Source organism: Protopterus annectens, chromosome 7.part0, assembly GCF_019279795.1.
Source record: "Protopterus annectens isolate FY-2018-M chromosome 7.part0, PAN1.0, whole genome shotgun sequence".
Lineage (NCBI taxonomy): Eukaryota > Metazoa > Chordata > Ceratodontiformes > Protopteridae > Protopterus > Protopterus annectens.
In genome coordinates, this window is record NC_056739.1 from 1,681,694,960 (window position 1) to 1,681,722,019 (window position 27,060).

Consider the following 27,060-nt stretch of genomic DNA (forward strand, 5'->3'; position numbering starts at 1 on the left):
TGAAAAGATAAAAATTAGTATTTCTTTGTACTTCTCACATACTGTGACTGTACTTTAGTAGTTTCTTATGCTATTTGCTGTTATTTTTGCACTTTTTAGTAAAAATGTACTCTGTTGCTGCTTTTAATAGTTAATTGCATTGCATTACATTATATCTGTTAGTTGTAGGGCTGTTGTAGGTAGTTTGTGTGGTATTTTTACACTTGGACTCCAAACCAGCTATTCTACAATAAAAAGTTATTGTGGCAGAAGTGTTCTAATCTAACCTGTCTGAGTTGGGGATTGCTGGTGGAAGGCTTATAGTGTGTTTTCCTGAATGGTAGTTAGCTTAAAACGTGTTTCTCTTTGCTCATATTTAAGCCTTGTGTTTGTGCAGTGATGCTCTTCATGCAGTACCCTGTACAGATGCAAAAGCCTAGAAGCTCAGTTTTTCCTTAAATAGCTGTCAGTGAAACCCTTCCCAGCTTTTCTGTTGCTCTTGGAGCAACTCAGTTGAGCATCGAGCAGCATTAACTTAATGATCAACCTTAGCCTACAGAGTATAGGTCCCTCTTCTACTCTCGGTACTACCAGCACAGTCCTATCAAATTAACCCATTCCCTTCCCAAATAAAACATACAGTAAGTGCCTGCTATCATGGATGGGCAGTTTCCCATCATATCTTTGGCCAGCCTGATAGACATGGACATCCTTAGGCAATGTAGCAATTGTGTCATGTATACTGAAAAGCACTTACTGCTGAAACAAACAAATGCTTTATGTGAGAGATATAAATACACTATGAAATTGGAGGCAAGTCTCTCACTTAAGGACAAATTGAATGCCAAAGAGGTTGTCAGCACACACACACACACACACACACACACACACACACACACACACACACACACACACACACACACACACACACACACACACACACTAAATAAGGAGATGACACATAAACCCACATATGCAGAGGTACTCACAAGTAACTTGCCAAAAGATCAGAGGCCTCCCAAACAGAAACCACTTACATACATAACATTGCAAAAAAACAATAACAGCACATAATAACACATGTACAAGTGTCTCAACAAATAAGCCCATGAGGCATAACACCACAAAAGCTAATGTATTGGTCACAGGTAAACTCATTGTGAGACACTTGGACTTTTCCCTCACCAAGCTAGGTAAAGAGTGGGCTACAGTTAGATGCCTGTCAGGTGCCAGGATCCATCAAGTCACTCAAGCACTCAAGCCACGACATGACAAGTACCAGTATGATTCTGTCATAGTCCATGTGGGGGTGAATGACCTGAGACGTACCTCACTGGACTATATTGAGAGAGACATGACTGAGCTCTCTGTTTATGTGTCACAGGCAGGTATAACCTAGCCTTAAGCATCATTCTACCTTCTCCAAGGAAACAATACAAACAAAAAATGATTGACTTTAACAATTGGCTTAGCTTCTGATATTAGTCCAAGGGGATCTAATATCTGTCAGCCTGGGAAGACATAGTCAACAAGCCATGCTGCTTTGCCAGAGATGGTCTGCACCTGTCTCCTCAAGGCTTTCATATACTGGCAAAGGCAATAGCCACCCCCATTCTGCCTTTTTTAGGCAGTGTCAAAATAACCAACCTCCCAACATAACAAAATCCTCTCTAGATAAATTCAAGGTACTGTTGCTTTATGCTAGGAGTCTAAAGAAGAAACTACACTCCTGGAAGCACTTCTCACTTTGGAAGATGCTGACATCTATGCAGTCACCAAGACATGGTTCAAAGGAGTGGAAAGCTCCCCAGCCATGCAGGACTTCATTGTCTTCCACATATTCAGACCACAAACTTAGCATGAAGAACCAAAGGAGGAGGAGGTGTATCCATCTTCATTAAGGATAAGTACACCGCGAATCAAACAGTACGACTCTCTTGAGCTACATCATGTCCAATTAACTATAGGCAAACCCCCCTACTACATCATAGCTAGCTATAGGAACCCACCATGAAACAGGAATACAGCATACCTGGACTTAACAGGAGCCAGTTGCCATGCAGCCCAGCACCTTACTCACTGATGATTTTAATTATCCTACCATTGACTGGGGGACATGCATGACCACAAACAACCTCAGAAGTTCTTGGACTTTGTCAGTGCAAATGCTCTGGAACAGCTAGTCAGCACATCCACAACAGGCTCAAATGTCCTGTACATAGTACTCACTAACATAGGAGAGCATTGCACCCCCCCCCCCCATGTGATGTCTTCCCTAGTACAATCAAACCATAAATTAGTCTCATTCGATGTGATCATAAGACCAGGTGCCCCATCAAGCTCAAAAAAGCTGAAGAATTTTTCAAAGACAAATTACCTCATACTAGGTGATGGTTTAAGAAGTTTCAAAGCCCCCTTGAATGCAGTTAACGTGGACTGCTATGCAAAGATATACACGAATGCCCTGTACAACCACTTAAGCAGTTGTATAGAATTTGCTGTACCTGACCAGATTAAAATCAGGTCTTGCCGAAAAAACAAGCCACCCTTGTGGATCCCTACTATAAACAGGCTATACAATAAGAGAAACAAACTAGTGTCCAAGAACAAGAAGGAATTGGCTCAGCAGAGGAAGAAATCCCTCTCTAGCTTAAACAAACAAATTAGAGATTTTGTCAAGTCCTACAAATTTAATTACAAAGCAAAAATAGCCTCCCTAGATAAGAATAATCACAAGACATTCTTTAACTATGTCCGAAATCTAAAAGGGAATACCCAGCTATGCACTGAACTCGTTCTGGATGGCACCACCCATACTCAACAGGAGATAATAGCCAACCTGCTAGCTGACAGATCTGAAGCAAACTTCACCCCCCCCCCCCCAGTCCCCTCCAGTCATCCCACAAAGTATACCTGTCACCATTCCTCAGCCTAATATCTCAAGAGAGCAGGTCATCTCGGCACTCTCCAAGTCCAAAAACACAGCATCAGTTGGACCAGATAACATCCCATGTTGCCTTTTAAACAACTTAAAACATGACCTAGCAGACCCACTTGGATCCTTGTTTAACCACAGCCTGTGAACTGGTGATGTTCCAGTGATATGGAGGACAGCAACAGTAATCCCTCTGCACAAAAGGAGAACATCAACCAACCCTGGGAATTATAGACCCATAAGCTTCACTAGCCTCATCTGCAAGGCCATGGAAAGAATTATTATGGACCTATCAACAAGGACATAGGTAATCTCCAATCTCTGGACCCAACCCAGTTCAGATTCATTAAAGGCAGGTGTTGCTTGTTAAACATGGTTGACTTCTTCAAGAACGTCACCAAGGCCCTGGACGAGGGAAAGACAGTGCATACCACCTACCTTGACCTAGCCAACTCATTTGATGCAATCTCCCACTCAGATATTACAGAGAAAATTTCCCAATTGGGAATTAACCCCTACATTACCAGATAGGTAGCCACCTGGCTCACTGACAGAACACATGCTGTCAAAGTTGGTAACATACCCTTTAGCAAAAGACCACTCACCAGTGGTGTACACAGGGTTCTGTGCTGGGCCCCTTATTGTTTAGAATTTATTTCTTAAAAGTCCAGGCAAAGTTGGACATCCTGTGGTTGACCAAGTTCTCTGATGACTGCAAATTGGGAGCAATCACTGAGTCCCCCAATTATGTTAATATACGGCACACAGGGTTAACACAGACAACTGATTGGTGCAAAGGTCACAGACTAAAGCTAAATGCAAAAAAATGCATTATTATTCCCTCTGGAAAATATGACATCCCTGCTAATTATATTATAGACAGCACCTCCTTATGTGTAGACCCAGTGGTATGTGATCTGGGTACTCAGGTTGAAAGCAATCTGAACTTTGACCACCACATATCAACAGTGATAAGGAAATCTTTCTATGTGGCACATCTTATAAGTAAGGGCATCAGATCTAGATCTAAAGATATTATGAGTCCATTATACTCAGGCCTCTTCAGACCAATAATTAAGTACAATGCTCCCTTTTGCATGTACCTCACCAGACACACAACAGTTGGAGAGACCATAGAGGTTTCTCACCAAGAAATTACAGTGTACAGAAAATCAGTCCCACACTGAAATACTGGAAGCCCTATCATGTATTCTGTCCTACAGCAACCTTTTTCAAAGTGCGGTCCACAGCCTCTTCACTGTCCATTTTTTTCTGGTTTGCCGGAAATAAAGGCCTTTGTCTGGTGTCTGGATGTATTGCTCCCATGAGTCCCTCCTTTCTTGAAGCTGATTGGTTAATCTCAGCTTGCAACTGCAAGCTGAGATAACCAATCAGCAGAGATTCAGCAGCATGCCAGAAACCGAAGGAGAAATCCTATAAAAATACCAATTTTGCCTGTGCTGTGGTGCACGTAGGAAGTCTGTATTTGGTAAAGTAATACTTGTCCAGTCAACTCGCTCAACCAGCGACAGATCAGATAGTTTCATGGGGGTGGTTATTTAAAGCCAGTGAATCTTTGAACTCCATTGAGACTGCATGCTTGTTAGGTATGTGTGTGTTCATGTTGCTGTTTATATACACCCGGGCCACACTTTTAATAAATGAGAAGCTGCTGTGGGATTTATTTTTTTTTTTTGGCCTGATGGCTGGCACAGAAAAGTGAAGGGAATTTTACTGAAGGGGACACTTGGGCAAATGTTTCATTTGGTGCTTGTGCATACCTCAACATTTTACTGAAGGGGTCGCTTGGGCAAATGTTTCATTTTGGTGTTTGTGCATACCTCAATGTTTTACTGAAGGGGTCGCTTGGGCAAATGTTTCATTTTGTTGCTTGTAAATACTGCACCTGGACATTTTATTGATAGGGTCTCTTTGGGAAATGTTTAATTTTGGTGCTTGTTTAGACCTGGACATAGTAATGAAGATGTTGGTTGGGGAAATAATTAATTCATGTATTAGGGAAGTGCTTGTGAATACATGGTCAGATTGGTGAAGTGACCGCTGGGCAAAATAATTTATTGTCATTTTAGTGCTTGTGTATATCCCAACTTCCAATTTTCATTTGACTTAATTTTTAGTTGGAATCAGTTCAAGGCTGACAATAAATGCGAAGCCCACAATTTTACACTTTGATGCAGCATTTGTAGGCTCACCTCTGGTGTTGAAATATGACCTGTCTTTAAATGTCATTTATGGAAGGAGCTACTGGGTCACTGAGTTATGTGCTTTGTCCAAGTGGGCCACGATCAGAAAAGTTTGAGAAACACTATCCTACCAGTTGCTAAGGGGTGACCTGTGCCTGGCTTACAGGACAGTCTCTGACCTGGCCTTGATTGAAATGCTACACATCTGTAAATGAAACTCCACAACGGTCACTTGCTCCCGGGTTCTAATCTTAACCTAGTCTCTGATATGAACGAGTCATGCTGCAGAGATTGATATATCTCCCAGAGACTGCCACTTCTCTAGAACAAGCTTCCAATTCACATAAAACGGAGCCCGTCCCCGACCCTCTTGAAATGCAACCTAGATCAATGGATGGGTGATCGCAAATTCACTCCTGGGGTGGCACCCATGTCCTTCCTGGACAGAGGAAGTCGGTATTAACTACCATAGAACCTTACTTTTGCGAACTTCACTCAACTAGCCACTGACAATTGGGGCAACTCAGGATAAATATGGCTAGGCTTGTAAGGGCTCCCTATGAACCTATGAACAAACACAGAACTGACATGGTAAAGAGTCTGAGGGAGGTCTTTTAGGTAGTAGAGCCCCATAATTAACACCCAAAGCCAGCAATACCTAAGCCAATCAGAAGGAGACAACAGGAAATAACAAGTAAGCTGAGCAATATTCAGCAGGGGCATTAGGATTTAAAAGCGGAAACACAGAAGTACAGACAGAGAGTAAAATTACCCCCACACACACACACACACACACACACACACACACACACACACACACACACACACACACACACACACACCAGACAAATAATTTGACCAAGGATGCATCATCTGCTAGTTATAAACCACATTAAACTGCAAACCTGCAATTAAATCCTAAATATCAAAACAAGTTGCTGCTACTTCAAGGCAATCCATGTTAAACTATCAGTTCATTTACCCAAACCACACATAGAATTTTTGCTATATGATAACAATGGCAAATAATAATATTTTTTTAATTATGAAGCAAGTGTCCACATTAAGTAATATAGTATTCTTCAGTACATTTGCATACTATGAAGTAATAGTCAACTTAAATGCCAGTATATAGAAGTCCAGAGACCAAAATGGAAAGGCATCAAAAGTTCTCACCCACTAAAAAAGCAGTCCTGGGCTCTGTGGCTGATGATAGTCCTGAAAACATTTGAATAAAAGAAGAGACCAGACAGTTGGTAGTACCATGAAGATAAGGTTCACTTCTGGAGTTTATGTTGTGCTAAAGTTCATTCAAACCATTAGTACATAAGTCCCAAGTAATCATCAGCCCAGCCTCAATATGGAACAGTTTGACAACTCACTAGTCTTCTATAAATCAGATAAACAAGTCAAAACCAGAATCCGGTGTTTCTGACCCTTGCTGGTAAGATTATTTCTTAGTTTAATCTCTAGTGTCTTAATGTACATGCATGTATCACAGCCACCTAGCTTACACTCAAGTTCACTTCCTGCTTGCTGTTGCCCAATGTGCAAACCTCACAGATCATTTATAAATCTGTGCATTCCTGCTTAATCCTGTGAAATCCAGCACAGACATGCTCAGCACAATTAAAGCTATTAGCTATACAGTTTTGTGCTATTACCATACACCTTTACTACTACTCATTTCTCAGTCTGGTTTTGTATGCAGTATGATTAGCTTTAGCTAGATTAGCTGACTTTACTAGTGATGTCCACCATGCAAAACTAAAACTTGTTGGAAAACATGAAAAACAACCTTATCTCTAGAAAATTGACTATGCCAAGTACTGATATAACTTGTGTTCTTGATTCACAAAATACAGTTTAGTTAGTTAGTCAATGGGTAATCCTACGAGATACAAATGGATCTTTTTAGAGATGTTCAAGGAGCATTGCCTTGTCACTCAGCTTGCTGATAAACACACATTAAACACACAGGGAGACAGACAGAATCAGACCCTAAATGATGAACTCCTTAGCAGCGTTCAGCCTTGATCATCTATGTTAAACTGTCAAGTTCTGCGGAGCAAGAGTGCTGAATTGTTTAGCAATGCTTTTTTAAAGAAATGGTAAGCCTTGTTTACATAGTTTAACTAATGAGACAAAAGTAACCTTATTTTTTTTTTTTTAGTTGCGCAGCATCAACCACAATAGCCAATCGGTCTCTGTGCTGAGAAATGAATGAAGCTGAGGGTGAGCTTTCTTTCAGGCAAGCCTTCAGGAACATTTCCAGGAAAAAGAAGTTTCCTATGGCTGGAATTCATTCAGTCTAAAACGTGAGTACAGCTCTTGTTTTCTTTCTTCCAAAATGCTCTAATATTCTTCTTTTCTAGTGCATTTCTATTAACTGCCCATAAACAAACTCAGCAGTGCAGAAGCTCTTTAAGCTTGTTTTATATGAAAATAGTTACCCATGTCCCAAGTCAATACACAAAATCATAACAATTTTCTCTACAGCCTCTCTTCCTCCCAAACATCACATGGAAAAACACAGCTGGTAAGCAATGAGCGATGGTCATTTTTATAGAGATTTTTACAATTTCACTCAAGTAAGAGGAAACTAGTAAATGTTATCAGTCTCTAGGAAGCACTCTTAATAGTAAAACCATTCTCCATAACTTGATTTACAATGAGTACAGCTTGCGTTAAACAATGTGCAGTCTTGCACAAACTGCATTCTCACCCCTTTCTAAAAAGGCAACAATCAGCACATAGAATGAAAAACATTCTGCATGCCCTACAGCATTCTTCTGCCTCCTCCTCCTCCTTCTGAAGAATCAATCAGCACATAGAATGAAAAACATTCTGCAGGACCTAAAGCATTCCTCCTCCTCCTGCAGGTCTTAATCTGACAACACAAAAATAGGACAGACAATTATAAAACTTACTTCTTACGAAAATCAGACAGTCTTGGGGTACAGAGGAAGAACCAGGATCCAAGTAATGTATGAAATGCTTTCCCTTGCGGCTTGCACATTGACATTGACTAGACCAAATTCTTGTTAAACTCAATAACTATATGCAGACCTTTCACCCTCAGCACAAGAGTTCTGGACAAAACCAAAATAGTGGTTAACATTGTTACCTCACAGCAAGAGGTTATCCGGTTCAGTTTTTAGCAGGGGTGCTTTCTGTGCAGAGTCTGCATGTCCTCCCTGCATTCACGTAGATATCCTTCGGGTACTCCAGTTTTCACCCACATTCCAAAGACATGCATCTGGAACATTTCTCCCCGGGCCTCCACTGAAAATAGGCTCTGTACTAGTCAGCACTTCCCAGTCAACAAATGTTAAATAAATAAATAATGTGAAGTGGGAGGACAAAGACCCAAAATGATAGACAGATTTTAAACATTTCTCCTATAAACGTAGAAAGTTGATTGAATAACAGGTTTTGTATTGCCATGTATTTTTTTTTGAAAAACAAGAAGTCTGAAATTCAAATGTCTGTCATTATTTAATGACTTCAGTCTTCAATGGTTTATCAGAAAACTGCAAATGTTATGAGGAACAAACCAAAAATACAAGGCAAAAATTTGGACATTTGAGCGGTATGACCAGATGGTATATATTGTCCCTACTCTAATATTAAATGTTTGCCATGATGCTCAATAAATAACAGATACTGCGGGTGTGTTACCAGCTTTCCTGAAAGCTTTAATTGCTTCTACAAAGAAGTACATGACATAACAGGCAACACCCTGTAGCTAAGTATTAATATACTCAAAGATCATGGTGCAGATTCAGTAAAGCCTACATGGTCAGCTAAGACCCTGTTTGTGTCTCTATGCAATGCGCACACAGTAGAGCACCGTTTTTTATTCAGTAAGTGGCTTTATATGGTGTGTAGAGCTGTGCAAACACAGTAAACATTGTGTCATTCTAATTACAACATAAGCAGCTGATATGTATGCTAATCAACCAATCCAAGATGGAGGAGCTATTCAACAAGCTATAAAACAATTGTGTAGACTCAGTGTAGCTTTTTCCTCTAAATTCCAAAACCTGCTGGATAACAGCCATGGAAGGTTCTCTACACAGAAACACTGTAAGGAGCTGCAGTTGCTGTTATACATATGTATGTGCAACAGGCACAAGTCTATGCTGCTGCTGCAAATAGACTCCAGCCAAGAAGGAAAAGGGTATTTAGGCTCCTGTTAATTTACCATGGTCTGCATGATGTGGAAATTATAGAGTGCTACAGGATGGACAAAGACACACTACAGGATCTCTGCAACATCTGTCATACACAACTGAGAGCAAGGGCAGACCGAGGGGAACCAATACCCGTGGAGACTAAGGTATGTCTAGCACTTAGAGGTTTAGCTACAGGAACCTTTCAGAGGCCAAAAGGGCATGTGCTAGGGATATCACAGACATCAGTATCCAGAACCCTAAATCAATTCCCAAATGCTATGCTACAACATGCCACTGACTGCATACAATTTTCCCCTTGCACACATGAAAATAACAGGATGATTATACAATTGCAATAGCCAAACTCTTGAAACCGAGCTGTTGATGTGGAAACACACAAGTACTACTTGGCAGTTCTACTTGGCTCTCCTACCCCCAAAACAACAGAAAAATGACAGTTTGTAGAATATAAGGAATAACACATAATTAAACTATTATGAATGCTTTCCACAAAATTTTCACAAAATGTGTATACATGTACAACTCAAAAGTAAATTGTATATGATTGTAGGCACCTCTCACTGTGCCCAGCACTCCCCTGGTGGAGTCTATAGCCATTTTAGAAAACATTTTAGAAGACACCCCTGTGTCACTGACAATATAGTATTTCACATTGTCATGGAATAAGATAGAAAAGACTGCAAGGTAACCAGTTTTAATGATGACACTTGTCATGACAGTTGGTAAGGCTGTCTATCGGTGAAGTCAATGCACGACAAAAATACCTACATGTGAGTGAAGTATGAGAAGTGCATACAGATAACAGTTTAATCCCCTAATGTATATAAATAACAGTTCTCTTTATAACATGTGAACAAATCTAGCATGTACATGAAAAAAACAAGCATACCTTAGCAACATCAGTCTTATGTGCAGATAAATCTAAAGGGTTATCAATCCTCTGTCCTCTACAAATACACAAGTCCTCTCACCTTCAAGTTCCCTAGCTACACTGTTACCTTGTTGTGGTGTAGAATGCAGACTCATGTCTCTGAGCACAGTGAAGATGCCAGTGATGTGTGAACTCATTAGAATTGCTGAATCCCAAACTTTTGGATTTGTGTAGCAGATGGAGCATAGTGTAGGCACTACATCTGTGTTTGCTGCTAATGGATTGCAACTGTGAATGGTTAGTGGGAGGGAGAAGGAAGACACAACAGCAATTCTGATTACCTTACTTGCTTGCACTGGGTGTGTCAGTGTAGAAGTAATTGTATCATGGTTTTAAATGGAAGTGAGCAGTACACATTTCTCAGTTTCTGTTCACTAACATCCAAACTCTCCTGCCTTTGTTGAAAACTGTATATTATCGTCATTTGATATTCTCATACATTTTAAAGACAATGAATACAAAATGCCTTACAGACTGCATGTCTCAGATCACTGCTCAGATAAGACAAGAATGAGCACAATACAAAGAAAAGACAGAGTTGCATTGCTGCAAACAATACTCATAAATGGTTATGTGATCAGTTATTGCACTAAATATGCAATTAACACATGGACAAACAACTGACAGTGTACAAGTGTTATATGTCTTGTTAATACTGGGGATGAAATGGGATTTGCTTGTATGCACAATGATATGCATTCCTGCTACAAAGCTGTTTATAGGTTCATAGAAGATTACTAGGCTATTGGCTCTAGGGCCTTTATAAACCTAGCAATGTTATATCCTTGTTATTGACCAAATTGCATGGCCTATACTTGCAGTGCCAGTCTATGATCAGCACTGACTGCTCTTATCCAAGAGGGACATGGGTGACACCACCGGAGTAAATTTATGATCTCCCATCCAGTTGTCTGTTACACTTAAATAAGGTCATTCAGGAGCTTTGTTTTATGTGAACTGGGTGTTTGTTCCAGAGGAATAGCAATCTCTGGAAGACATATCTGTCTCTCCACCATGTCCTATTAATGTCGCAGTATAGGTTAAGATGTCTAGAGTGAGTGAATCTTGTCCCACATCTGACTTTTGGATGTGCAGCATTTCCATTAGGGCAGGGTCCGAGACTGCTCTGTAGGCCAGGCACAAGTTGTCTTACAGCAGCCTATAAGATACAGAGTACAGTGACAGGACTTTCAGTCTGTCCATGTAGGTCATGTGTTGAAGGGCTGGAATTTTCTTGGTGAGAAACCACTGAGGTTTCTCCAGCTGCTGCAGGTGTCTGGTGAGGTACATACAGAAGGGAGCATTATTATTAGTGGTCTGATGAAGGATGAGTACAGGGGAGTCATAACATTCTTAGCTCTGGATGTAATGCCCTTACATATGAGATGTGCAACACAGAAGGCCTTCCTTACCAATGTGGACACATGGTGATCAAAATTAAGGTTGCTGTTAACCTGTGTGTCCAAATCTCTCACCACAGGGTTTGAGTTAAGGGGGGTACTGTTAATATTGTAATTTGTAGGGACTTCCTCTTTGCCAAAAGGGATGATAACACATTTTTTGCATTTAGTTTAAGTCTATTGCTTTGGCACCAATCATTTGTCTGTGTAAGCCCTTTTTGCAGTATGTCAGCATCATTGTGGGACTCGGTAATTGCACCCAGTTTGCAGTCATTCGTGAACTTGATAAGTCACAGGCCATTTATTTTCATCTGGACTTCTGAGAAATAGATTCAAAACAGTAGGGGGCCCAACACAGGTACTTGTGGTACATCATTAGTAACTGGTCTGCTGGTAAAGGTGGAATTCCCAACTTTGACTGTATGCATTCTGTCTGTCAGCCAGTTAGCTACCCGTCTAGTGACATATGGGTTAATTTCCAGCTGGGTGAGTTTTTCAATGATGCCTGAGTAGGGGCGTTGTGCCAAAAGCATTGAGCAAGTCAAGATAGGGTGTATGTACTGTTTTGCCTTCATCCAGGGCTTTGGTGACATTCTTGAAGAAGTCCACCAGGTCTAATAAGCATGATATACCCTTAACAAAGCCAAAGTGGGTCAGGTCAAGAGTTTGAAGGTATCTATGTCTTTGTTGATAAGGTCCATGATGATTCTCTCCATGGCCTTGCAGATAAGACTGGTTAGGCTTATGGGTCTATAGTTCTCAGAGTCAGTTGATGGGCCCCCTTTGTCCAAGGGAATTACTGTTGCTGTTTTACACTCTGCTGGGACAAAGCCAGTACATAGGCTGTGGTTGCAGACAGTGTGAAGTGTTTCTGCTAGGTCCTGTTTTACACCATTTAGTAGGCAGCCAGGGATGTTATCTGGTCCCATAGAGGCTGTATTTTTGGCCATGGTGATTGCAATTATGACCAGCTCTTTTGAGATGCTAATAGAGAACTGGTGACAGGTATGCTTTGGGGTATGTCTGGTGTGGACAGGGGAGTGAAGTTTGCACCAAATCTGTCTGCTAGCAGTTTGGCAATGTCCTTAGGTTCAGTAAAAGTGGTACCATCCACTACTAGTTTGACACAAATCTGGGCCTTCTCTTCTAGACTTCTGATGTAGCTAAAGAATGCCTTGTGATTATCCTTAGCTAGGGATGCTAGTTTAGCTTCATAATTGGCTTTAGAAGACTTTACAAGATATCTAATGTATTTATTTATTTATTTTATTTATTTGACATTTGTTAACCGGGTTGGTCCAGCTGGGCATGAGCCCGTTTTCAGTGGAGACCCAAGGAGAAAAGCTCCAATTACAAAAACAATTAGGATAACATAGGTAACAAAGCATAGAAAGTACCATAACCAATTATAACTCCATAACATATTAATGCAAATTATGACTTAAACATATTCAAATTACAGCAAGAGGGTTTTCTCACAGAAATGAGTATGTGAACCCCTAATGTGTTTTTTTTTTTTTGTACAAAAAAACAACTTATATACAAGTGATCAAATAAGAGATATATAAGTGAATCAGAATTTATTGCATAGGCTTTGTAGGAAGGTATAGGTGCTTTCAGGAGTTCAGAGGAAAGGAGCATCATTTGTATAAAGGGGACATATCATGTAGGTTCTAAGCAGAGGCATGATTTAGTGTTGAAATTGCTTGTTCAAGCTGTGGAGGGTGTCCATCCTCTGCTGAGTCAGCTCCCTTTTGTTCTTAGACATTAGTTTCTTCCTCTTGTATAATTTATTTAAGCTTGATGTCCACCAGGGTGGCTTGTTTCTTCACGAGGACTTTGTTTTAATCCATTTTGGGTACAGCTGAGTCTATACATTTGTATAGGTGTTTATACAAGGCATTTGTGTACACCTCTATATAGCAGTCATTCTTGACAGTGGTAACAGGGGGTTTGAAACTATTTATGCCATCGCTTAGGAGGCTATAAGTTGCTTTGGAGAAAATTGTCATTCTTTTTGCTCTTTGGGGGGGGGGTCAGGTATGATCCTTACTTTGAATGAGACTGTTTATGATCAGACCTTACCAGGGATGGCAACACACAGGGGGGAGTGCAGAGACCCCTATATTGGTAAGTACTAAGTCTAGGACAGTCAAGCTCCTTGTGGAAGTGCAGATTATCTGTTCCAGAGCATTTGTATTAACAAAGTCTAGGAACCTTAGGGCGAGCATGTTTGTGCTCATATATGACTCTCAGTCGATGGAATGATAGTTGAAATCACACGTGACCAAGGTGTTTCTCTGTATAGTGAGTGACTCAAGTAGGTCCAGGTAGGCAGAGTGGCTGTCGTGGTTCATGGTGGGGGGACCTACAGCTAACTATGATATGAAAGTGGGTTTTACCAGCAGTTAGTTTGATTTGGAGTAGCTCTAGGGAGTTGTACTGTTTGACCAGGCTTGAGGTGTATTTATCTTTAATGAAGATGACCTCACCGCCTTTGGTTCTTTCACATTCTTTTTGAGGTCTGAATGTGTGGAAAGCATTGTAGCCTTGCATGGCCAGGATGTTCTCTGCAGGCTTGAACCATGTCTCTGTGACTGCACAAACATCAGGATCTTCCAAGGTAAGGAGTGCTTCCAGTGAGTGCAGTTTCCAGTTTAGACTCCTAGCATTAAGCAGCATAACCTTGAGTTTGTCTCTAGTGGATTGTTTACATTAGGAATTTTGTTTCATGACATTGCATAAACAAGGCACTATGCAGGAGGCAAGTACCTTTGCCAGTAACCAAAAGGCAAGAGGTGACAGCTGAAGACCATCTCTGGCAAAGCAATGTGGTCTGTTGACCATATCTTCTCAAGCTGACAGATACTGGATCCCCCTGGATTGAAACCAGAAGCTAAGCCAATTGTTGAAGTCCATAATTTTTTGTTTATATTGAGGCATCACTCTGGGTGAAGGTAGAATGATGCTTAGGGCTAGGGACATAGCTGCCTGGGACACATAATCTGAGAGCTCAGTCATGTCTCTCTTCATATAGTCCAGTGAGGTACATCTCAAGTCATTCACTCCAACATGGACTATGACAGAGTCATAATGGTACTTGTTGAGAGACTTGAGTGCATGCATGATCTGATGCATCCTGGTGCCTGACAGACAGCTGACTGTGTCCTTCTCCTTGTCCAGCCTGGTGAGGGAGACACCTGTGTGTCTCTTTATGGAGTCATAATAACACTAAGGAAAATGAAGTCAGGGAAAGCAGCAGGCTCATATGAGGTCACAGCAGATATGAGAAAGATGCTGGGTGAGATAGGGGAGCAATGGCTCCTGAGGGTAGTCACAGCAGTGTGGAGAGAAAGACGTACCCCAGATGACTGGAGAATAAGCATACCCATGCCAATGTACAAGACCAAAGTGGACATCCACAACTGTGGGCAATACAGAGGCATCATACTTCTATCACATTGCATGAAAGTTCTGGAGAGGGTGATTAATAAATGGATACGCAGAGTAGTAGAATGTAAGATGGGAGATGAGCAGTTCAGATTCAGATCAGGATGCAGCACAACAGACCCGATGTTTGCAGTGAGACAGATAGTTGAGAAGAAGCTAGAGATGAGGAAACAGTCCAACTGGCCATTCCTAGACTTGGAGAAAGCATATGATAAGGTCCCAAGAAAGCTGATCTGGGTAGTACTGCAGTGGTTCGAGGTCACTGAAACATTGGTAGAATTAGTACAGGCTAGGTACGACCAGTGTTTGTGTTCACAGAGGGATTCCCAGTGGGAGTGAGTGTACACTAGGGTTCAGCTCTGAGCCCACTGCTGTTCATACTGGTGATGGACTACATTAGCAAACAGGTTGGAGGGGACAGATCAATAAAGTTGCTGCATACAGATGATGTGGCATTACAGGCAGACTCTGAACAAGAACTTCAGCAAAGAACAGAGGAATGGAATGCAAACCTGAAGGCACATGGGGTGAAACTAAACACAGATAAGACAGTGGTAATGGCAGCAAACTGGGGAAATCAGAAGAAGATGAGAATTGAGATAGAAGTGAAGATAGTGGTACAGCTAAATAGCTTCAAGTATCTGGGAGGGGTGGTTGAGGAGAAGGGAAGTCTGAATGAAGAGGTCAAAGCTAGCATCATGGGGGCTGCAGCCAAGTGGCATAGAGTCTCCAGTGTAGTCTATGACAGAAGAATGCAAAGAAACTGAAAAATAAGGTGTACAAAACAGTGGTGTGACCAGTACTACTGTATGATACAGAAACCCGGGCAGTAAAGGCAGAGCAGATGAAGAAGCCAGAGGTGATAGAAATGAAGGATGATAGGATGCACACTGTGGGATAGATAAAGAAATAAGGACATAAGAGCAGAAGCCAAAGTAGCTCCAATTGTAGAAAAGATCAGAGGACAGATTGCAGTGGTTCAAACAAGTGCAGAAAAGCAAAAAAATCTGGTGAAGATGATTTGGGATGGACAGAAAGAAGGTAAGAGGAAATGAGGATGTCCAGCACAGGTGACTGGATTGTGTGAAAGAAGACCTGCGATAGTCAGACATGAGTGTCAAAGGAGGCAGAAATGTAGCACTGAATTGAGACAGATGGCGAAAGGTAACACGATACCCCAACCTCATGCTGAAAATGGGAAAAAGGGGGCTGATGATGCTGATGATGCTGATGATGATGTCTTCTCTATTTTCCCATACTTAATCTGCTGTAGTTCTCTTTCCCAGTGACATGATTCATTATGTTCACTTAATCCTAAATTACTCTCCATCATATTTATTATATGCCCCGAGAACCCTGATGATTCATTGCTACTTTGGTTTTATTTCTGCACTTGCTTCACAGAAAGGTTTTCCTTCCTTGATAGCAGTTTTTATTCATTTTACTTGTTCCATCATTTTACATTACCACCTATTTACTAGTGCATTCCTTACTCTTCTGAAAATCAGTGCTATCAAACTCCATTGCCCATCCTTTATTACACCCGACAGTTATAGCTGCATGTTTCATACAATAAAGTTCTACTTAGAATTTGTAACCATGCAGCAACATTTTTTATATATGACATTCTCTATGACATCCATAATATCTAACCATCTGGTCACAATTAGTGATACTAATACAGAAAACTACTTACCCAGATTTTTAGCACTGGTACTCATCTCTTTTGATGCCCTTATTTTTCCTGCACATTTCCCCTACAGTGTACTGCTTTTGTCTTTGTCTTGTGTGTTGATTTCACTACATTCTAAGCTCAGTACTAATCACTGTGTATTGCATCACTTTAAAAATAAAGTTAAGCAGTTCACATAGTTGTACTTAATTCTCCTCAAGGTTGTGCAGCCTTCATGGATGTTACATTAAATAAGACTGCATGGGAGGTGTGAGGGATGCCCACCACTGCACCCAAGGTTATCATTTGTCTGTGCCAGTACATTTAGGATTCTTAAGACCTGTAAATACAGGTAAATTACAGCAGCTTGGTACAATATAAAATCTCCTTCACAATGTAGGTGTTCACCTTAGTAAGTGTTTTGATAAAGGACACAGCAAAATCTCTACTTATTAGTGATTAGATTAAATGCACATCAAGAAGGTATATATTCCTGCCTTCCAGAAACCAGGTCCCTCAAGGTAATTGTGGACTATGAAGATACTACAAGTCTGTACGTCATCACTTTATTACCCTAAGGATTTGGAAGTGCGATCCCAGGAATGTGAAAATTAAATGTGATGCGATTAAGGGAAAAATGAATATAAACTGAAGCAAAAAATGCATAAGGCAAACACAGTGGCTGTAGACAGAGACACATAAACACCAACACACGCACACACACACACACACACACACACACACACACACACACACACACACACACACACACACACATGCAGGCGCACAAGCACACACACACACACACACACACACACACACACACACACACACACACACACACACACACACACACACACATGCAGGCGCACACACACACACACACACACACACACACACACACACACACACACACACACACACATACACACACGTGCACTCACAAACATACGTAAACATTTACATGAATCGTCTAAGTTAATGTCCTTTACAAAAGGCTTACTATTTTCACAGTGCAGTCCATCAAACCCAGAAGGACACTTGCAGTAGTACTCAAGAAATACATCTCCACGTCGTGAACTTGTTTTTACTTCACATGCACCCTCATTTTTGCATGGGTTGGGGTAACAGGGACCTACAAGAAAGAAGAAAAGTTATAACAAATGATATATCGCAATCCTGATTTTTACATTCTGAATAACTGACATCCAGATCAGTTGTCTATATCTTAACATACTCCATAAACAGTATATACATACAAAACAAAGTAGTACAATTCTGAGAATGAAAGTTTGCTACTACTTTTATTGTACATAAAACATGGAATGTCATTCCAAAAAACACTAATGCTATTATCAACAGAGGTCCCAAGCACTGTTAGCTACCAGATTTACTACAGACATTTCCTCTTGCCAATAGCACTGACCCTGTTACTGGGACTTACATGTTTCACCACATCACATACTAACTATGAACCCCACAAAGTATCAAATCTGATGGCACCATGCTGTGTTTTCTTTATTTGTTTGTTCCTTTGTATATTTATTGATTTGTTTGTTTGTTTGCAAACTGGGTAGGTGGCCTGATCGGAATAACATTTTCAGCAACAACTTGGGCCAGAGGTAAAGCAAAGAAAAAGTGCATCAAGTAAAAAGTACATTTCATGAGTTCAGTGAATAGCCAAGTAAGATAATTATAGCAAGATACAAAGCACAAGATGTTCTACTTTAGCAAAGCTCAGCAAACCACAGTTAATACTACAGACAGCTATTACAGTACAATAATGTCAGACTGCAATCAAACTAAACAGAAGTGTTTGTAATTTCACACACAATCGTTGAAGAGCATACTGATGAAGAAAAACCTAAGGATTCTAAACTACAGTTCATAAGTTTGCAAAGAATGGAGACATTATGTATAAATATTCAAATATTTTTTCTGAAATGCTGATTATTCTGTTTTTTTTTTGTTTTTTTTTTTTTGCTGCCTGCAGATAATCAGACTTCATATGATTCAACAAGCTGATTTATTCAGTATAGAAATGAACCAGTCATGAGACACCATCATCCAGGCAGCCTTCAGGGTTTTCCTACTTTAAGCTTCACCTCATCTTCCCTACAGTGACTAACATGCACCTTGTAGTGCCATCCTTTTGACAAATACATGCTTGCACAAGGTCCATCTACATCAGGCAGGGTACCCTGTTTATCACATCACCTCCCTCTTCCCAGGAAGGGTAAGTTGGTATTAGCCATTTCATTCCCATTCAGAGCCAGGTCCTCCAACATCTTGGTGACTATTATTACCCATGCTGGCTAAAGCGTTAGTTAGGGCTTCATCCCTCTATGCCACAAAGCCAGCTCTGAAACAATTGTTTATATGCAAAAGGTAAATGATCAATTAGCATAGTTTTGAACAAGCTAAAGTTTTTTTCATTCTTCACAAGCTGCTGAAACTGATTCAGTGTGATTCAGACAATCCTCCTAAAAGTTGTTTCCTCAACAAATGGGTCAAAGGTTGGCCTTTTTATGTGAAGGCACCTTGGTTCTGAGTTCTCAGTGCATAATGATGCCCTGTGTAACCTATGAACAAAATGAGGGGCAGCATTCTTAATGCAAGACTTCAAAAATAAGGGTGGCAGATGATAACTAGCCTGTAAAGAGGAACTCCACCACATTTTTCAAATAAGGCAAACCTGTAAGCCCACAAGTATCCATCCAATTGCCTAAGGTATGCTTGATGGTCAACAGGGAAACACACTGCCTGCTATGCAAGGGGAGCCTATTCCACAGCAAGATGAGGTGCTAGATGACAAAGCTCTCCCTCCATTTAGTTTTATTTATTTCCTGATGTAGATTTATATCCCTTGTTCTAATATTGACTGGTGTTTGGAATATTTTGTAGTCACCTTAATGTTAAGGACATCAAGTGCCTTTATAAGCTGATAGCTCTCAGAGTATGGCCAAACTAACCACTTATGATGTGCTGATGAACCCAGAAGAAGAATGAAATATGTTGTGTCTATAGCTAGTGGAGTTTGGCTTTAAAGGTCTGAATGCACCACTAAATACTTTTAAAAATGTAAAATAATAAGTGGGCATTCAGAAACCTTAGAGTGGAAATACTTGAATGCCCTTAAAGACTCCTTTGTATATACATCCCACAGGCCTCCTAGAAAGCAGGTGTACAGTATCATGTAGTAAAGACTGTTTTTTTCTGGGGTCTTTCTTTATGTTGTTAGCTTTTTGGCTTTTCTGCATGACCATTTTCGCCTTTATCTCAGTTCTTCTAGTAATGGTTGTATTATTTGACTTATTGAGAAAAAGGAGTTCAGGGATTGTAGGATCCCTAAAAAACATGGTAAGAAAGACACAGGTCTTCCCTCAAGAGCCTATATGACACAAAGTATAAGGACAGGCATTTAAGACTCTCCTGATAACTAACATTTTCAGGCCAGAGATCATTAGGAACCTCCAATGTTTTTCAAGTGTTGTTTGATATGTCTATTAAGATACTTGCCAAAAGGAACATTATACTCTATAATGGGCCTAACCGGAGTACAGTATACATAAGTAATTATTTCCTTGGTTTTAGAAGAGATGTCTTTGGTGATTAGCTGGAAAAATAGCTATACTATAGAAAGATTTCTAACAACAATTACTATATGATGGACTAAGGAGAAGGGAGCCATCAACCTCATGTGCCCAACCCCCGATTACTGTTTCACTAGATAATGAACTAGTCTTGATGCAGTAGGTTGCAGTAATTTACTGGTTACTGAAGGAGATGATATTGCAACTTTTGGCATTTGGTTTGAGTTTTTTTTTTGGTGAACCAGAAGTTCATTCCATGTTAATTCCTTTTGAAAAGTATTAATATCATTTGTTGCTTTAACAACTACCACCAGCTTATAGTCATCCGCAAACTTTGTTAACCCGGGACACTGCTTGTCAGTTTTAAGGTCAGAAGAATAAATGCCAAACAGGAAGGGGCTTAGCATAGAATCATGAAGATGCTACTGGTTAGCTTTTCCTGACTGAGGAGGGATCACTGACTCTGGCAATGTGTGTTCTATCCTTGAGCCAGTTTGCAACCCATGTTAACACACAGGGATCAATATTTAATGCCATTAGCTTATTTACAATTCCATTATTGTAGTATGGCATCAAATGCCTTTGCTAGATCCAAGGAGGTGATATGGACAGTGTGACTATTGTTCACCGCCTGCATGACCTTTTCAAAGAAGCTCAGTTTCAAAGATTAAGCAAGCATGACTTCCGATTAACATGATTAATGAGGATGGTGATTATGTGCCTCATGGCTTTACACACAATACTCATAAGGCTAACAGCTCTGTAGTTTCCATGGTTACTGGTGGGGCCTCCTCTATGGTAGGGCATCAGCCCCGGAGTACACCAGGATTTATAGACATAACCTGCAGCTAGGTTTAGTTTGATCAACTTTATGAAAGGGTCAGAGAGGGCTTGCTTGACACTACTTGTTAGATAACCCAATATATTTTTGTGACCCACTGAAGAGGAGTTTCTGGTCTTGGAAAGTGCTTTAAGGAGATGATCATTTGGGATGGTGGGAGGATGTGACTCAGAGACATTTGGAGTGGGGATGTTTCAGAAGTGAAGTTAGCAGCAAACTTGCTTGGTAGTATGTTAATAATGTCTTTCAGATTGAAGTAGGAAGCATCATTATAGAGACGTTCAGAGCAGTGATGCAAATTATTCTTTAGCTTTCCAAAACAGTTAAAGAAGTACTTTTAATTATCCTTAGAAGTTACTTTACATTCATGGGATGCTTTGCTGGTCCTAATAGCTACCTTTCAGTTTTTTGCTGAGTTTTTTTTCTCTCTCTCTCTTCAAGTTGTGAGGTTTTTGCCTTATAAGGTAATTTAAGAAGTTTGTTTCTTTGATTGTATAGTTTGTAAATATCTACTGATCACCAGATGTTATTAAACCTACCACTGTATTTAGCTCAGGTGGGGACAGCCCTGTCGATGCATTATCTATATGAGCATATAGATCACTGGCATAGATGGCTACATATTCTTAGTCCATTGTGGGGTTTATATGGATAAATTTATAGATTTTGTCATACAATTGTAGAAGATTAGCCTTTTTGAAGAGGGGTGGGTTTTCTTAGAGTAAAGATAACCAATTAGTGGTCTGACTTAACTAATGATGGACCAACCTGGGGTAGTTAACATAATGTAATGAAGTCTGTGTGAACTAGGTCCAGAATTTCACCACCCTGGTGAGAATACTGACAGTTTGATTCACAGAGTTTTTATTTGCCCAATCCAAGAAACATTGTGCATGCACTATGTTAGACGTGCAGGTACTCGAATTTATGCAGAGATAGTTGAAGTCACCAAGGATTAATGATTTGCTACTTACAAGGATATTTTTGAGGAATGCCAGGAAATGATCATGATCTTGTGGGACCATGGAAGGGGACTGATAACAAGCTATGAGTTGAAAATCTGACTTTCCTAATATGAACTGGAAATCTGAGAGCTTGTGAGATGGGGTCTTTGGGTATAACTTTGAAATGATAATATCCCTGACAAACACTGAGACTCCTCCATAGCTACTAGTGGACTTAAAGGTATAAAAGGTACAGTCATTACACTTGAACCAACTATCAGAGACTACATAAACACGGACACATTCAAGATGCAGAAGTATCTCCATATCAGGCAACTTATTCTAAGGACTTCTGGCATTAAGAAAGACCATCTTAATGTTGGACAATTTATAATTTGATTTGCTGTTTAGGTTGTATGTTCATTAGATGAGCTATGCTTAAAAAAAGGCTCATTTTGGGAGGGGGGGTAACAAGGATTTGGTCAGTATGTTGAAACTCTTCAACAAGAGGTGTAGACCATGCTTTGCAAAGCAAGTTGAATTGTCAATCTGCTCATCCCAGGAATAGACATACTGGACCTCCTGCAATGACACCAAGTACTTAGGCAATTGTTGAATCCAGTGATCTTTTCCTTGAATCTAGGCAGTGACAAAAGGAGGGCACAGTTGTTCCCAGTAAATAGCAAGTAAAAAGTACAGACCACTGAAAAGCAGTTCTAATTTCAGCCACTTTAGTGCTTAGTAACCCAGAAGTAGCAGCAATGAATGCACTTCCACTACAAGAATCACTGCTGTGTCAAGATAGTGCCCATACCAGGCCCAAAACAAGCTAAGTGAAACCCATGAGAAAAGTGATTTCAATGGAGGAAAAAAGCAAGAAAAACAGTTGACATTTGGCAGAAGCAGCACAGCTACTTTAAGAGCAGTAGAAAAAAACAAGAACTTCTTTGATTTATTCCAGGTATATAAAATGTTTAGATCCACTAACTACCTCTCAGGCTGATACAAACATACAGCTCTCTGGAGTCCTTCTGAAAAGACATGCCAAAGGTGCTTATTAGGCACAGAAAAATAGATGAATCAGCATTTGGCCAAGTGGCTTAAAAGTAATTTGTTTTGCAGGGTGACTTAAACAAAGCAACAGACAATGCACATCTCAGCTTTGGGGTTAGTAAAATGATACCAGCAGTTCTTCTAGGTCAGAAGTGAGCAGATTAGAAATTCTGTAACTCAGTTTCAGCTTCTTCAACACACTATCCTTGCAGGTTTGCAACATAAGAGTTAAAAAAGACTGGATAGAAATAAACTATACTCCCAAATAATTATATTGGTTAACTACGACTACTGGGTTATTCAGTGGATCAATTGAGTGCATCAGCATTGCTCAGTTTCTGATAGACGCCAAAGATATTTTTTCTTTTTCAGTACTGTATTAACTATTTGTTCATTGTCAAAAATCCCAGTTCCATATTTTGATTAATACTTCTGTAAGTCCTACTGTAATATAATTGCTTCTGTCACCTTTACGTAAATCCAAATCATCTGTATGTATGGAGATATTCACACCTAGCAGGAATAGGACTAAGTTGTTAAAAGAAATAGAGAACATGAGTCCTAACACAAAATCCTAGGAAACTCTAGCATTAAAGGTGCCAATATCTGAGATACCAGAGCCTGAAACAACATTAAAAGGACAGATTATTAGATAGCTACTGTATCATATAAGTCCATCTTCCCCAAAACCTAGCTTTCTATGCTCCACTAAGAGCTTGCTATGATCAACTGAATCAAAAGCTCTTCTTAGTTTGAGAAAAATAGTCACAGGCAGCAACGCTTTCAATATTTGCTTACATGATGTCAGTGTCAGGTTCCTATTATAATTCTGGTGACCCTGGTTGAGATTCTTGAAATGGTGAAACTATAATGGTGAAAATGGGGAATATATGTTAAGATCAAGGTCAAGGAACCTTAAAGTAAATGTTTAAAGCAGCTATCAGTTTTAACATATCTATATAAATCACTACACTGTCAAAATCAGCCGTCATTTGCTTGTGCCTTTTGTTAACATTTCTGACTGAAGCTCCAATCTGCTAAGATCACAAAGACCACACAATAGTATGTACTTCTGCTATTGTGGTCACAGATTTTCTAATGCACTTTGCTGTAACTTTACTTTTGCGCTGGCATATTTCTGATGTGCATGCTTAACAATATTTCAAAGTTAGCATACATAAGTCACAAATGTGTAGTGGGTATAGCCCTCCATGTGAAGGGGTGCATGGGGACTTCCCCACTGCAAAACTGATTCAAAGGTGTGGCAGAAATGTTCACAATTCACTGTTACTGCAGTTAAATTCGAAATTGCTTTTCATATTTTCAGGGCCCACAGAACTGGGTTTCACAACAGATTCCAACTTATTCAACAGTTTTCTTATAGAGTCTACGGAAACTTCATAAAACAGAATCAGCAAGAAAGATATTGCTAAAGTCAGAGAAGGGACTAAATATTTCACTCCTAGACTTCCAAAATACAGGTGAAAAAAGGATATACAATTAAGAAAAAATAATACTGTAATATATATATATATAAATAATCAAACTAACCTTAGATTGTTCTAGTAAACAGTAATGTTAAACATAGATTCATAGGTTCAGAGGTGCTTCTTAGGTTATTAATCTTAGAGGATCTTAATAAGCCTAGCCGAACACTTCCATTTTTTTCTATCACTTATATTTTTGTATATGAATAACCCAGAGGGTTGAGAAATTTATTGATTTCCCCTAGCCATGAGGGGCGCAGCTGCTAAACTGTGAGTAATTTGACAGTTTGTAATCCAGCCTGTTTGGAAGCTGACATTACATAGCCTATGTGGAGGGTCTGATAAGTCCTCTTTCAGGCTGACCAGTAGGCAGCAGTGCCTTGACAGCTTATTCTTGGGAAATTTGAGGAGGGATGTAGATATTGGTATGTGATTTGGGAATGCAGGAGGAGAGGGGGTGAAGTTAGAGCTAAATTTGTCTGCTAGTAGATCGGCTATGTCCTCTGGTTTCAAACATGTGACGTCATTTCATTTCAGTTCTGCACAGTGCAGGACATTATTTCTGAGGTCTCTAACACAGCGAAATAAGACTTTGTGGTTATCCTTCACCTGAGTGGCTATTTGTACCTCATATCTGGCCTTGGTTGATTTGATCAGGGTCCCTTCCCTGTTTAGTTTAATAAGAACATTTTAGCATCTTGAAAGTTAAGTCTATTTTTTGCATGTATTGAGTTTTTCTGTTATTATAGAGTCTGTTTATATTTAGCTTCCACCATATGGCTTTATTTTAAAATTTTGCATTGTATATACTTTGCAGGGGGATATATGCTTCAATGCAGCTATGCAGCTATTTACATGTGCATAGAATTTGGTGGCAAAGGTTTCCACATACACAGTGGGGTCATCAGGCTTGAGGAGGATTTTGAATTTGGTTAGGTTATCACTTAGTTTGAGTAGATTAGCCTTAGCATAATCTTGGAGTACTGAAGTATTGGAAGATGCCGCCTGGTTCAGTCTTATGGTGAATGTGACAGATGTGTGGTCCAATTTAACCAAGGAGAAAGGGATAATTGGCGGGGAGCAAAGCTTCCCCATGTTGGTAAATGCCAAATCCAGGGTTTTATCATTCTTGGTTGGGGTGCAGACTAACTGTTCCAGAGTGTTTATATTACAGAAATCTAGAAAATTATGGGCATACGTGTTTGAGGATGTATAAGTCTCCCAGTTTATTGAGGGTTTGTTGAAATCTCCTAGGAAAATGATGCTTGGCTTAATGCATACAGATTCCATACTTTTTAGGTAGGAGGTATGGGCTAATGGGGAAATAGACTGAGCGCTATAATTAGCTTTGATATGATACAGTGTTATATTAATAGTAAATTGGTCTTGGAGGAGTTCTAGGTCATTATCTTGTTTAATGAGTCTGGAGGTGAAATATTTTTTTAAAAAATATGGAGAAACTGCCCCCTTTAGTGCCTCCATCAAAAGAGGTGTCCCTGAATGTGTGGAAGGCATTGAAACCCTGAAATGATGGTGTACTTTCATAGGTCTTTAACCAGGTCTCTGTGTCAATGCACATATCAACGTTTTCAAGTGTAAGGTGTGCCTGTAGGAAATCGAGCTTTTTTTTTGTTTGTTTAGGCTCTTAGCCTTGAGCAGCAATACCTTTATGTTATCAGGATTCTATTTTATTATGTCTGGAGTGTTTCTCCCCAGACCTCCACTGAAAATACAATCTGTCCTAGTCGGACGTTCCTGGTCAACAAATGTTAAATAAATGAAATAAATGTTGGAAGTTTTAGAACACTGATATTACCTAAAATGGAACTATGGGTGGTAGATAAGGATTTGGACAAAATAAGAAAGGCTTGTGAGGATAGGTACAGGCCATCTCTGGTAAAGCAGTTAGGATTGTCTATCATCTCCTCCTCCTACACAGGTATATATTATACTCCCTTTGAATGACACCAGAAGCTGTACTTATTGTTGAAGTCAATAATCTTTTGTTGAGATTGCAGCGTTATTTTTATTGATGGTAGAATGTTGCTCAAGGCTAGATTCATACTTGCCTCAGACACGTACTGTGAAAGCTCCATCATGTCCCTCTTCATATGGTTCAGGGTATTACTTTAAGTAATTTACACCCACATGCACAATAATTGTGCTACATGTGTACTTCTGATGCAGGGTTTGAGTGCATGTGTGATGTAGTGAACCTTGTCACCCGATAAGGTACTGACAGTGACCCTCTCCTTGCAGAGCCTGAATGTGGCATCAGTGTGTTTTGCTATGGAGTCACTTATGGCAAGGATTTTTGACTATGTGGAGATTTGCCTTATAGGCTTTTGAATTGAATCTCTGTGACTATTGGA

The 27,060-nt window shown here is 39.9% G+C and overlaps 1 protein-coding gene across 2 annotated transcripts in view; it reads right to left on the minus strand.

The window, feature by feature from the left end:
- Positions 1-27,060, minus strand: part of MFGE8 (milk fat globule EGF and factor V/VIII domain containing) — an 873,429-nt gene that overhangs the window by 639,034 nt on the left and 207,335 nt on the right. For both annotated transcript variants that reach the window (XM_044078195.1, XM_044078194.1), the window contains exon 4: positions 17,774-17,905. In XM_044078195.1, the coding sequence (XP_043934130.1) occupies positions 17,774-17,905 (132 nt within the window). The remainder of the gene's footprint in view (positions 1-17,773; positions 17,906-27,060) is intronic.